Raw genomic sequence first — 12,979 nt, 5'->3', positions numbered from 1 at the left:
TTCTGAAATTTCTTTTCTCTTTGAAAGATCATTTGAAACTCATTTGTCAAGGGTTGAGGCTGAACTGTTACGAAGAGAAGCTCCTCCATCCTATGGACAATTAATTGCCCAGGGTTTAATTCCACCAGTTGAAGATTTCCCTGTTTGTTCCCCAAATCAGGTAAGATTTCAAAATAGCAGACAGACCCCTTAAATTTTAAGGAGACTGAAATAAAGATATTTTAACTTTCATCTGCTTCCTTTTCCTCCACAGCATTTCCTTTTTCTCCTTTCAAGTCAATAATGTTATACAAATGACTAGCCCTTGAACGAAACCATGATATAGTAACCATGATATATAAACCACAGTTTGTTTTGCAGGCTTTCTTTTGTTGATTATGCCAGTAATGCACATGGTAGAACTGCCTCTTGCATGAAAAGTAATAGATTGGTAGATCTAATTGTTCTGTATTACTGTAGTAAAAGTAAAGATTGCAAGATGGCACTTTCTGGTTTGGGAAAGAAGATCTAAACTTCTAATGCACAGTGGTAGTTCACATGCACAATGTGTAGGTGCATTTCATGCCTGCTGTGCATAATGAGAGGATGGAGAAGGTCAGGGTGTAATATCACATAGAATTATCATGAATGAGTAACAAAGCAAAAACTAGTAAATGGCAGTTAATAGTTTCTAGTCATCCAGATTCAGGGGTGGATGGTTAGTGCATTTCTTACTTGCTTGATAATTTCTTTCAAAAAAACTTTTTAAGTAGTTAAAAATGTCTTTCGGTTATAGAGCTCTTGCGAGAAATAGAAGAAAAGTCTTAGTCTGGGAATCCTGCTGTGCTCTGTTAACAGAGTTGGCATTAATTATATTGTGTTGCAGTTCATACAGCAAAGTTTATTATGATAAAAAAGTACATTACTATCACATGTTCTTTCATGCTCACATGTTCACAAGCAGCTGGGATCTGTCACAAAAGATTATGCAGAGGAAAAAACGAAAATAAATTGCAATTTGCACGAGAGGCTTTAAAAAAACATTGTAAGGATTTTTTGTATAGCTAAATTAGCACTGAACTTCATTAATGAATTTAGTAAATGTAGTGAATGGTGTAGAATACCTTGTTCTTTTTCAGTGGGTTGCTGTGGTTATAATAAAGATCAGTATGGTGCTGTTTCAGACCAATTCTGTACTTTTACAAATTTGGCTTGCTGTTCTCTTTTCCAAAAAAATTAACCTTCAGCAGTTTATGATGGATCTGTGTTCACAGGTCTCTTGAGGTAGGGTTAGCTCAAGAAAGTCTCTGGAGACAATGCAGATGTCATGCCCAGATGTGTAAGTCCTCTAGTACAGGTAACTTGGAACAAACTAGTGTTTCCTGCAGATGCCTACCCTGTGTGGGCCACTTCAGGTTTGGTGTACATGAATATGTGTCGGAACAATTAAAATTGTTAGAAAAACCTAGCTTGCTCAGACCCTTTTTTCATCTTGAAATCCCATAAAGGTGATGTCAAGATCTTGGGATTTACTAAAATGAGTAGAGAGTGAGTAAACTGTCCTCATAGAGGACAGTTCTGAAAAACCCAGACAAAAACCTGTCAGAGACTGGTACTGGAGCTTTTAAAAATCTGTAAGTACTGAAATTTTTTTTACTCTTTAGCTTGACTTAAATTGAATTTACAGCTTTTTCTTTGGATATATTTTAAGTTCATTTCAGAATATACTGGAATTACATGGCAAACTTTTGTAATTAAACATAATAAAATGCAGTTGCTTCATAGTATTTCTGTTTAATCATGATTTCACACTTGCATGTACAATAGTTTTGAACAGTGACAGTGTTACTGAATTCCCATTATGAACACCAGTATTTCAAATAAGACTTTTGGCCTTGAAAACTGAAGTAACTATACTGAGCAATTAACTAGCATAGAAATAAGAAATGAGCAGGCCATCAAAAGTAATGAAAATGTCATTCTAGAACATTGGTGCTTCCATGATAAAAACTTTACTCATATTTAACCAGTGAAGTTGAATTGTTTAAAACCTTTTTTTTTTCCAGAGGAGACAACATTAGTAAAAACTTGAGGCAATGTAAATTGAATTATACAAATTATAAAACTCGATTTTTAATATGGTAAAGTGTTGGGGAAAGGAGTCAGTATTAAGTCAAGGTGTGTTAAAATTTGTTTTGAGCAAAATACTCATCTTAAATTGCAAATCTGTGTAGGACTGAAGATGGTTATTCAAGCTATAGGAATGCTCAGGCTGTAGGAATGCTGGATGCTCTAATTTCAATGTAGCACTTTCTGCCTAAAACTGATAGATGCCTTCAGAGCTGGATTTTCAAAGATGAGTTAGCAGTCTGTTCAGTAGCTTTTGAAAGTAAGGCTGCTGTACATGCATACTGCATGCTTGAATTCAGTCGTTCTGTGAACTAAGGGAAGAGGTAGGTTGTACAGGAAGTATTGTTCAGATATTCTGCTGTGTTTTTTGTAGGATGGTGGAAGGGAGATGAATGTGGCAGCATGAGAACACTGAATTTCAATTTTTATAAATGAAGGGAAATACGTGCATATATATGTTAAGGCTTTAATCAGGGAATGGCTCTTCTGATGAATATTCTACTTTTTTGCCATAATCTTTATGAAAAGTTGTGAATGTGGGCTTTATCCTCTAATTAAAAACATTTGTCAATATTTTTAGAATGATGGGCATTTGGAAGATCTTCTACCCTATTTGAGAACTGAGCTACTTAGCTGAGACAGTGTTTTCTCTTAAATTTGAGTTAGGGATACCCAAGACAAAGAGTTTGTGTTCATATGTTTGTGTTACCTTACAGTTGAAAAGTTAGGCAGGATTTTAAACAGGAAAATTCAGGGATGCATTCTTCTTCAGCGCGATAACTGGAAAAGGTGTACTGAATTTGGGAAATTTATAGTTTAGAACATATAAGATAATTTTATTTAAACAGCAGCATTAAAACATTTTGAAACTGGAAATAACTGATTATACCAGAAAGGGGCAAAAAAATCAAACTGTAAGCCTCTGTTGGAGAAGATACTTAATTTAGTCCCTTTGAGGCATCCCTGTGGTAGTGGATAAAGAAGGTGACCACCTTTGTTAAATCTTTCTGGAAGACTTCGTTTACAAATCCTAAACTTTTTGAGACGTATTTCTGTGTACTGTACTCTAAAATCCACACTGACTACTTTTTTGGTAAGATTGTTTGTAATAGATTTTATATGCCTGCTCTACTGGCTCTGGTTGTACTTTCCTTCAATCAGTGCTGCATATCCAGGCTATAGTGCCTTGCTTTTCATACTATCTTTATTTAGAGATCCTTGATTGGGGCAGAAATATACCTTATATAGAAGTCATTGTTCTTTTATTACCTTTGCATATGTATTTCCACTTAAGTTGCTTGTTTATAATTTTTTTTCTCTAGAGTATCTAGACTTTTGTCATGCCCACTTGTTTTTTAAATAGCTTATTGCTACATATACCGGATCCTTATTAAGAAAGATGCAACATTTTCTAATATTTAAGATTCTGCATTTAACTTCTTTAAATGCTGTTTGCACAATAGTTATCATTCTTTTTTTTGCTAGAACGGTACCAGCAGACTGCCAATGCTTGATTGTTGCTTGTCTTCTCATTTAGGCTTCAGTTCTGGAAAACCTGAGGCTGGCAGTACGATCTCAGCTTGGATTTACCTCAATCAGACTTCCTATTGCTGGCAGATCAAGTAACATTTGGAATCGAATTTTTAATTTTGCAAGGTCACGTCACTCTGGATCATTGGCATTGGTCTCAGCGGATGGAGATGATGTTGCCAGCCAAAGTACTAGTAGAGAAGGTGAAAGAAATAATACTCACAGAAGCTTGTTTTCAGTTGAATCTGATGATACAGACACAGAAAATGAAAGGAGAGACACAGCAGGAGCAGTTGGTGGTGTTGCTGCCACCTTGCCTCAAAAAGTCCCTCCTGCAACAGCAATAGAAGCCACAGTGGGAGTGTGTGGGAGTTCCTCTGCTCAGAGCAGCAGTAGCAGCACCACAGATGGTGGAAGAGAAGTGACAAGTGTAGAGCCCCCGAGCACAAGTCCCGCACGCCACCAGCTCTCGAGCGCACTAAGCCGTATGACTCAAGGCTTACGCTGGGTACGCTTTACTTTAGGAAGATCAAGCTCAGTGAATCAGAACCAAAGTCCTTTGAGACAGCTTGATAATGGGGTAAGTGGAAGAGAAGAGGATGATGATGTTGAAATGTTAATTCCAGTCTCTGATGTAGCATCAGACTTTGACATGAATGACTGTTCAAGACCTCTACTTGATCTCAGCGCAGATCAAGGACCAGGGCTTAGACAGCCTTACAGTGCAACACATCACAGTGTGAGGTCATGCAGTCGAGACGGCCCCTGTGAGAGCTGTGGCATCGTACACACTGCCCAGATCCCCGACACTTGCTTAGAGGCAACAGTGAAAAATGAAACTAGTGACGATGAGGCATTATTACTCTGCTAGGTACGGATTGTTTAGGAAAGATTGTGTACAAGTTGGAGCAATATCTGTCATTGTTTTGTACTTCACAGTTAAAATTAGTTTTTAGTTTTAAAAAATCCAGGACAACATTATGTTAAAGCTATTTTAGCCTGTGTGGTTGATAAAACTTTTCTTATACTGGATGACATTATGGAACTATAAGAGTGAACATTTTAATGGCTCTGAATACACAATGTGTGTATCCAGTATAATCAGATTACTCTCTAAACTGAAGTTTTCCCCATTAGTTTCAAATTTAGTTTATCCTGGTACTATAGTTCAAACCTGAAACATGGCTGCTCAAGACTTACTGGCTGCCTGTTTAACCCCATATTAACAGGTGAATTTGTACAGAATTATTTTCCTTTAGGAATTGACTCTGTTGTATTATTGCCAACATACTTGTAACTTAATATACTAAATACTGGTAAGGATTGTTAATGTAAAATATGTACTTTTTTTGAGTTTATTCAAACTTTGTCTAAATATTCTTGAATTTCATCATAATGTGAACTTACTTAAAGGGAGGAGAAACTTTCTCCAGGAGCATTCTTTTTCTTTCAGAAGTACAAAATGCAATGATATATGAAATTATTTAGGTATAATAGATAAACTGATGGCAAAAGCTTTTTTAGCACTGACTTTCCTAAACTGCAGTCTAATATGGTACAAGCCAAATAAGTATGTAAAATCCCCAGTCATTAGTCTTTTTGATTTGAAGTAAAAAAGGGCCGAAGATATTACAATATGTATTGGTTCTTTAAATATCCGATATGTACAAATACACTACAGAATAAGTTCCAACTGGTAATAGATCTTTCCCTAATACTGTAGGGTATAAGGCTTGTTTGGACTCAAGGGATTTGCACTAAAATCATATTAAGGTCTCTAATGAGCTTAGTGCACAAGCACTATCACTTTAAGTACTATTATTGTCTAATATTGCAATGGCTATATATTTCCATGGCTCTTTTCTTGGGGTGTTGCGTTTTTGTTGCAATTGAATTTGCTTTACTAATTCCCTATTTATTCATTGTATTTAAAAACTGGTTTACTCGGTCACAGACTGGTTGTTTAAAAAAATAAACCAAAAGAAAACCCTTTTAGTGTATTTTTTTATGATATTACATGTTGGAGCAAAACAGATCAGTGAGAATAAAAGTTCATAACTTCCAATTTTGTGATAAGCAGGTTAATATGTGGCTACTAGTGTGACAACAAGAAACTACACCTTTTAAAAACAAAACTGTCAACTACTGTTTTATTTATTCTTTGCCAGTCTGTTTTTAGTAGGCTTAAAGATCCAGTATGAAATGTATTTGTGTGTGATTGTATGCTATTTATTAAATTTTAAATACTTTGTTGAATGTCATTTTAAAGCATGTTTAAAGTCTTGTGCATTTCTGTCGTGTTATGCTGTCAGGCAGAACTGACTAAAATTTTAATATGTATCAAAATTAAATTGAATTTTTGTTATGTTTTTGAGGTACTTTTAAAGATAAATCCAAGGTCTGTCTGGCTTTTTATTTTTTTTTAAATCCTCATCTCTGAAGTACAAATCACATGCAGAAGAAACAAACAATTGAATGGATTCCAAAGTGTATATATCTTCTCCCTCTTCTCTTCATTCACAGACACTGGGATGAGAAAAATAAATGATTTTACCATCTGGTTGATTTTTTCATGAGAGCTAGCAGGTAAATTCTGATTTCAGGATGCAGTTATGTAGATTTGTGCTTTTGAGGAACCTTATGTGCAATACAGTTGTAAAAGATTTTATGACAATGACCCATGCGGTTTCAAGTTTCAGAACAGATCACATCACGCTGGTACCAGATCAGGTACAGGTTGGCCCATAATTACACATACTCAAGTAAAAGTCATCAATGGCCATTTTTATTCACATTGAATAATATCTAAATCTGTGGGTAATCTTTAGTCTGATTTCAGTAGCGTTGCTTATAGAGCAGGCAGCTTTGCAATAGGAACATGATAACACACCTTGAAGTATATGTGAACAGTATGTCCTGGTATAAAATACTGGGTTTTTAAACCTTCCTAATTAATTGTCATTAGAAAGTGGTTGTGGAAATGCTTGTCCCTGAGGCAGATAAATTTTAAAGAAAGAGTCTTCACAGAATACCTTCGGTGTTTAACACACATAGTGGTCTAAATTTGTTCCATTAGATGCCCCAAATAACATATACCTATGGACTCCATATTGCAGATGTAAAAAGAACACAATGTTTAATTTGTTTTAAAGAACAAATGCTACACATTTAACTGAGAAGTTGGATTTGATTGATAATTTGGAAAATTGTAAATAAAATTCATATTTGTATGAGGTGAATTTGTTGCAGTGATTTTTTTTCTTAATGATATTAAAAGGAGTGATTGATTTTACTTTTGAGTGATGTATGAGTGATTGGTTGCATTTGTTTAGTTTGGTTTTATTGAAGTTTCTGATAAGGCATTACTACTCTGTATCTTTTTATACTGGAGAGCTTGAATTAGTGTTTTGTTTAATTGATTCTTGATTTAGCTACACTACAATACTAGGGCAGTTTGAAAAAATATCAGAATTATTTACTGTGGAATTATCTTGTTTTCCTTAATAAATCACTTTCATCTGCCAGCTTTGAAGAATCTAGGTTATTGTGAGGCAAGTTTTCTCCTCATGTAAAGTTATTTAAACATGGAAAGAGTTTGTCATCATTCTTTTTCACATAACACACTTTTTTTGTCATTTGATTTGCACTGAAACATTATGGGGGGCTGACTGAGCTTCAGATGGTGCAAGGGCTTGTTTTGTTTTCAAAGTAAAGTTCATTTTCAGTACAAGTTCAGCAAGTGTTGCTGATAACTCTTCTTCCAAAACAGGTTGCTGGAGCGGATGCTGGAATTAGTTACTGTTTCGTGTGTTCCACTTTCCGCCCAAATGCCAAAGCATAAACTCGTGCCAAAGCTTGGGTTCAGCCCAGGGAAATCAAGTTCAGGTTGGGACAAAAATACTGTTTCAGTGAAGTTTATATAATAAATACTCACTGCAGATCAAATCATGGCTTTTCCTGTTGGCATGCGGTTTTACTTCCTTTCTGAAAAGTGTGTGTTTCATTCTCTTACGTGCATCTCCAGATATTCAGCTGTGACAGTTCTCCTGAGGAAGTGTTGCACATTTCCCATAAATCTTTGGTTCAGTCAAAAGTTTTAATTTTCCTTCAGTTGTGATGAAGCTTTTTGTGAAGTGTTTTTTCAGTTTGTGGGATTTTTTTGGCTGCATCTCTTTACTTCCTCCCTTGTGAGTTTCTCAAAATAAGCAGTTGGTAACTGAAATCCTCCAGGACATCAGCTACAACTCAATTGGCATAAATGGGGTGTGTTTTGAAAGGACAAGCGAGAAGTCTGTCTTGTTCCTTTACCAAGTCACCAAAAGTACATAGAGGTAAGCAGACTGATAGTTAAAATTCTCTCCCTTCTATCCTCCACTGGGATTTCGTTGTTGTAGTTAGCTTTTCCTTCATCCAAGTAAATTAAAGTCCAAAAATGTTGGACTTGATAGAGAGAAGTTTTATAGCACAACATTCATGTCAATATGTCTAGTTGAGGTTTCTGTTTATATGCAATATCCACTATCTGGTGAGTAGTAACTTGGGGGAGGAGAATGTAATATTCACTAAACTGAAGTATTTATCTAAGAATTCAGATGGTCCAGACCCTGCTCATCATCGTTGGAGGAAATAAGAGACATTACTCTGAGCAGTTTCAGTGTTTCCTAATCACATTTTGAGAAAGGGCATTTGCAGTAAACAGAATTTAGCTAATCTCCAGGCACAAATTGATGTTTGTGATACTTTTACATGCACACTGAAATCTAGGAGAAAAGTTTAGCTTCCAGCATTAATTTCTCCTCGTGACCAAGTTGCATCAAAAAACCAACTAAAAGACTCAAATGCAAGTGAAGTTTTTCAGATTGGGATTTTTTCAGATCACAGTTACCCTGTACGCTGCTTCTGCAGGAAAGAAATGGATGGAAAACACAGGAAGTAAAAAAAAATTAAAGATGAGTCACTGGATTTTAAATTTGAATTTTGGAAAGGTTGTAGTAAAACAGACTAGAAGCTCTAAAGGAATATTATTGTATTACATTGCACAAAGGAATTTTTTTTGAGACAAACGATTGCAGGAGACCTTCCCCAAAACAAGTCATAATCGGTAGAACATGTAAAATGAGGAATATATAAGAAAGAAAGGACTTACGGTTCAGTGTGGACTTCCTAACAGATAATAAGGGTTTCTTATGAAAAATGTTAAGGACAAAGAGGCTTGTTTCAAGGAATAAGGACATGATCCCTGAAATAAGCATATATTGTGCATATTATCTAACAGGAAGCAGGTGTCTGAATTCAGAGTAGAAATCTGAGATTTCATCACAGCATTGTTGACTTGTGGTGTTAGAGGTTTACTAGAATTGCATTTGCACCTTTGCAATGAAATAATTGTGCATTTCATGATGAAGGTATGCCAACAGAAGTTAAGAAATAGGTTTATCTGCTTCTTCAGGTGTATAAAATTGAGGAAAAACAACTGGGAAAATGTATTGGTTTAAATCTGTTGTTTTCCCTGTGATTTGTTAAGAACCACTTTGAACAGCCACAGTTGGAGGAAGAAGTTCTGGTGCACCAGAGGAAAAACAGGAGCAATATACAGGATAGTGAGGAATGTCATAAACTGACATCGTATTTCTGCAGTGGCATGGCAAGGAATGGAGATGTTCAGTTTTGCTTTCTCTCACCTGCTGTGTTGGCCAGCAGTTAGAGTTCTTTGTGTTCCTTCAGTAGATGTTGAGTTTGAGAGTCAGGGAGATTACAGCTAATATTTTGCAGTGTTTTTTAGATAATGCATTAGTAAAACTAACCATTTCCAAAGATAACTGATCCTTGTGCTTTTGTGGTTATGTTTCTTGGAGTTTGGAAAAATCCCACCTAAGAACTTAGTTTCTTTGAATGAGATCATACACCAGGAAGTAACTGATATTACTGGTATTATTAATGAATTATAACTGGTATTATTAATGAGTAACAGGTATGATGAGGGTTGTTTGTTTTTTTTTTTTCCCAGAGCATTGTGAGCCTTGGAACTTCACTGCCTGAGTTGAACTGTCTCACACATATTTAGAAAGTGGACTTTTTATTGGATCCTTATTGAGACAAAAGAATAAAGAGCGCAGTATGAAGGTCTCTTAGTTGGTCCTGTGCTGGATTCCTGGTCATTCTTTTTTCTTTATTGTTTGTACAGTCTCTGGTTCACCATTTGTGTTGATCAAAGAGGACAAGGCAGTTGGCCTTACAAAAATGAGAGAACAGTCACTACTTATTGTTGCTCAAAAAAATAGGATGGTCTTCAGCACACGCACACCTTTAGCTGCCTTGCTTTGTGTCGCACGTGTGGGACCCAAGGCTGGATGCTAATGGGCTGCATCACTGCTAATTTATTTGGGGAAAGACTGCCACTAGTATCTTAGATGTAAATATGCTCTCCAGTATTTAGGAGAGCATATTTATAATAGTTGAGGTGATTTGGAACTAGAGGATTGAACTCCTTTCTTAATGTTCTTTAGCCTTGTTTTATTATAGAAAACCATGGGGCATGCTTGCTAGTTTTGGAAAGCATTTACAACTGAAGAAAGCTTTAGAGATCAGGTTTTGAAATCTCACCACTTGTTTGTGTCTGAAAATCCATCTCATGAAAGTAGCCAGCAGACTCCTCTGAAAATTTGTGAAGTTTTGACAAGGGCACCTGACTGGTCTCACAATTATAAAGACTTTGCAAGTGCAATTACATTTAGACCATCTGGTTTTATTGAATGAGTATTAAATTCCCACTGCAGAGGAGTGTGAAAGTAAATCCCAGGTCAACAGACATTATGGATTTTTATAGGAGTTGCAAAGAAATGCCTACCGGGTATTCAGTCCTGACTTTCTGAATATGGGAAAAGATAACTATTCTTTCATCAAATCCAGTGTGCACCTCAAATTGACACATTTTTGTACAAATTCTCCAAAACCTAGTGCTTTATCCATCATTACTGAAAGTTGTTGGTACCATTTTTGTTAATTTTCTCTCATTACACATGTGGTTTGTGATCTAGTCTTTCTTCCTTGGAGGAAAGTTGTCAAAAATAAATAATATTATTCATCACCCATCTTCATTAGCTGACCTTTGTTCCTGCTGCTCATTATCAATCTGTAGTTTCTTTCACTAAATGTCTCTGTTCAAAAGCCTATTTGTCTGCTGCTCCTGCATTTTGAGATACATTTCAGCTTCACCAACTTTAATTTGAAGGTTAATACCAGCAAGAGTCCTGGAGTTCAGAAAAAGCTGAAGACTCTGTGATAAAAGAAGAGCTTTACAACACTAGGATATGGTAAGAAGAATGTGAAATTGAAGCAAAGGGGGGAAGACAAGAGTAAGGTGTGATAATTAAAGGAGAAGTTTAAAATTAATAGTATTTTATGTGGGGGCCGAGCAGTTAAAGGTTCCAGGATGAAGTGGGTAAGAGTATGTGCGTCTCAGAAGACTTTAAACGGATTGTGTCTGCATAATAATGGCTTTTACAAAATGTCCTCAAGTCTGCTGGATGTTCCAAACTTCAGTCGTCTGTTTCTTGCAAACTTTTTCCTAAATTTGCTAAATTACTTTCATTTGGTAAATCAAAGATACGGATTATATTTCCTTCAGGGTTGTTCAAATGGAATCAGTTAATCATTAGGCTACTGAGAAACCTCTTATGATTGCACTTCTCTGATAGCTACACTAAACAAGACACTCCATGTTTAGAGTTCTAGGATTATTTGCTTTGCTAGACTCAACAAAGTTATTAGCATACGATTCAACTTCAGATTTGTGAGCTTGGGAAGACTTTTGCAATGGCTCTCAAATCGTTGAGCTACTATGTAACATTTTAGGTTCATTAAATGTTTCCTAACAGGAAACTTCTCTGCAGGGTTGTGGTTTAAGCCCAGCTGGTAGCTGATCGCTGCACAGCCACTCGATCGATTTGGAAGGGTGATAGTGTGAAAACTCATGGGTTTGAGATAATGACAGTTTAATAGGTGAAACAAGAGCTGCACTTGCAAGCAAAGCAAAACAAAGGAATTCATTCCTCACTTTCCAGGGGCAGGGTGATGTTCTGCCATCTCCAGGAAAGCAGGGCTCCATCATCCACTAATGAAGACTTGGGTAGACAAATGCTATATATGCTGAATGTCCCTCCCCTTCCTTCTTTCCTCTTTATGTGCTGAGCATGGCACCATACAGCCTGAGGTACCCCTGTGGTCAGTTGGGGTCAGCTGTCCTGGCTTTGTCCCCTTCCAGCTTCTTGTGCATCCCCAACCTCCTCACTGATAGGGCAGTATGAGTTGCAGAAAAGCCCTCGGTGTAGTGCAGGTGCTGCTCAGCAGTGATAAGAACTTTCCTCTGTCACCAACACTGCTTTCAACACAGATGCAAAACACAGAGCAATACGAGGTACTATGGCAGAGTTTAACTCTGCCAGCCCAACCCACTACAACAGTGCAGAGTCAAACATTGACTACAGAGCAAAGATTAGTTTTAAACTCTGCAAAGAGAAGGATAAAAACACAAAATGTTTTATGGGTAAGTAAATACTACAAAGTCAATTGGGAGCCAGAAGCCCTGTTGGTGCAGCAGTTGTCTTCTCTCAGTATTTTAAGTATTATTTCTGTTCCACCAGTGGTATTTGAGACTATTTTTTCCAGGGACAGCTGAGAGGTGAAATATTAAATATTTACCAAATATGCATAAATGCAACTGATGTGAGATTATCTTTCTGGTCCAAATGGATTAAATAAAAGGGCTGCTTAGACAGAGTCTTGTTATATATCAATACATTATATAACATGTTCAAAACCACCTGTGGGATAAATTCATTTTTCCTAGGCACAGAATTGTAAGCTGTTGCTGGTTTGTAGGCAGCTCTGCAACTCTGCGATTCCGAGCTGGGCATGAAGTTACAGATAGGAAGGCTTAGGCATTTAAGAATAGAATCCACAAAGTCTAAATTATCCTGGAGGAAATCAGAGGAGGGGAAACAAAGTTCAAGCTGGTTCTTCCTCAGAAACAGACATAAAATAGAATTTTGAGCTGTGCTACTCTTCATGCATTTATGTATCAAAGTTGTATCAGCTCTTTCCTATGCAACACACACAAAAAGGGAAGTGGATATCCCAGTGCACGCTACTATCTGCTGTGGTGTGGCTGATCTGCCTTCAGACCTCCCTCTGCCCAATTTGGTGGAAGGATTTGAGCAGTAACTAGTTTACGACTGCCACTAGCCCAAGAGCCTATGCAGAGATGACTATCTAGTTTCTGTGAAACTCCTTTCATAAAAAATACTAAGTTATCATTGACCAGGGAGAAATGACAAGAAAG

At 36.6% G+C, this 12,979-nt stretch overlaps 1 protein-coding gene across 1 annotated transcript in view; it reads left to right on the top strand.

Moving 5' to 3' along the window:
- LRP12 (LDL receptor related protein 12) overlaps positions 1-6,878 on the top strand; it is a 50,807-nt gene extending 43,929 nt beyond the window's left edge. Inside the window, exons 6-7 of the mRNA XM_083881118.1 lie at positions 28-160; positions 3,647-6,878. Coding sequence (XP_083737244.1) covers positions 28-160; positions 3,647-4,510 — 997 coding nt within the window. The 3' untranslated portion in view covers positions 4,511-6,878. The remainder of the gene's footprint in view (positions 1-27; positions 161-3,646) is intronic.
- The last annotated feature ends 6,101 nt before the right edge of the window (positions 6,879-12,979 follow it).

This window comes from Zosterops lateralis (assembly GCF_965231275.1).
Source record: "Zosterops lateralis genome assembly, chromosome: 1".
Lineage (NCBI taxonomy): Eukaryota > Metazoa > Chordata > Aves > Passeriformes > Zosteropidae > Zosterops > Zosterops lateralis.
This window is presented reverse-complemented; position numbering and strand designations above follow the sequence as displayed.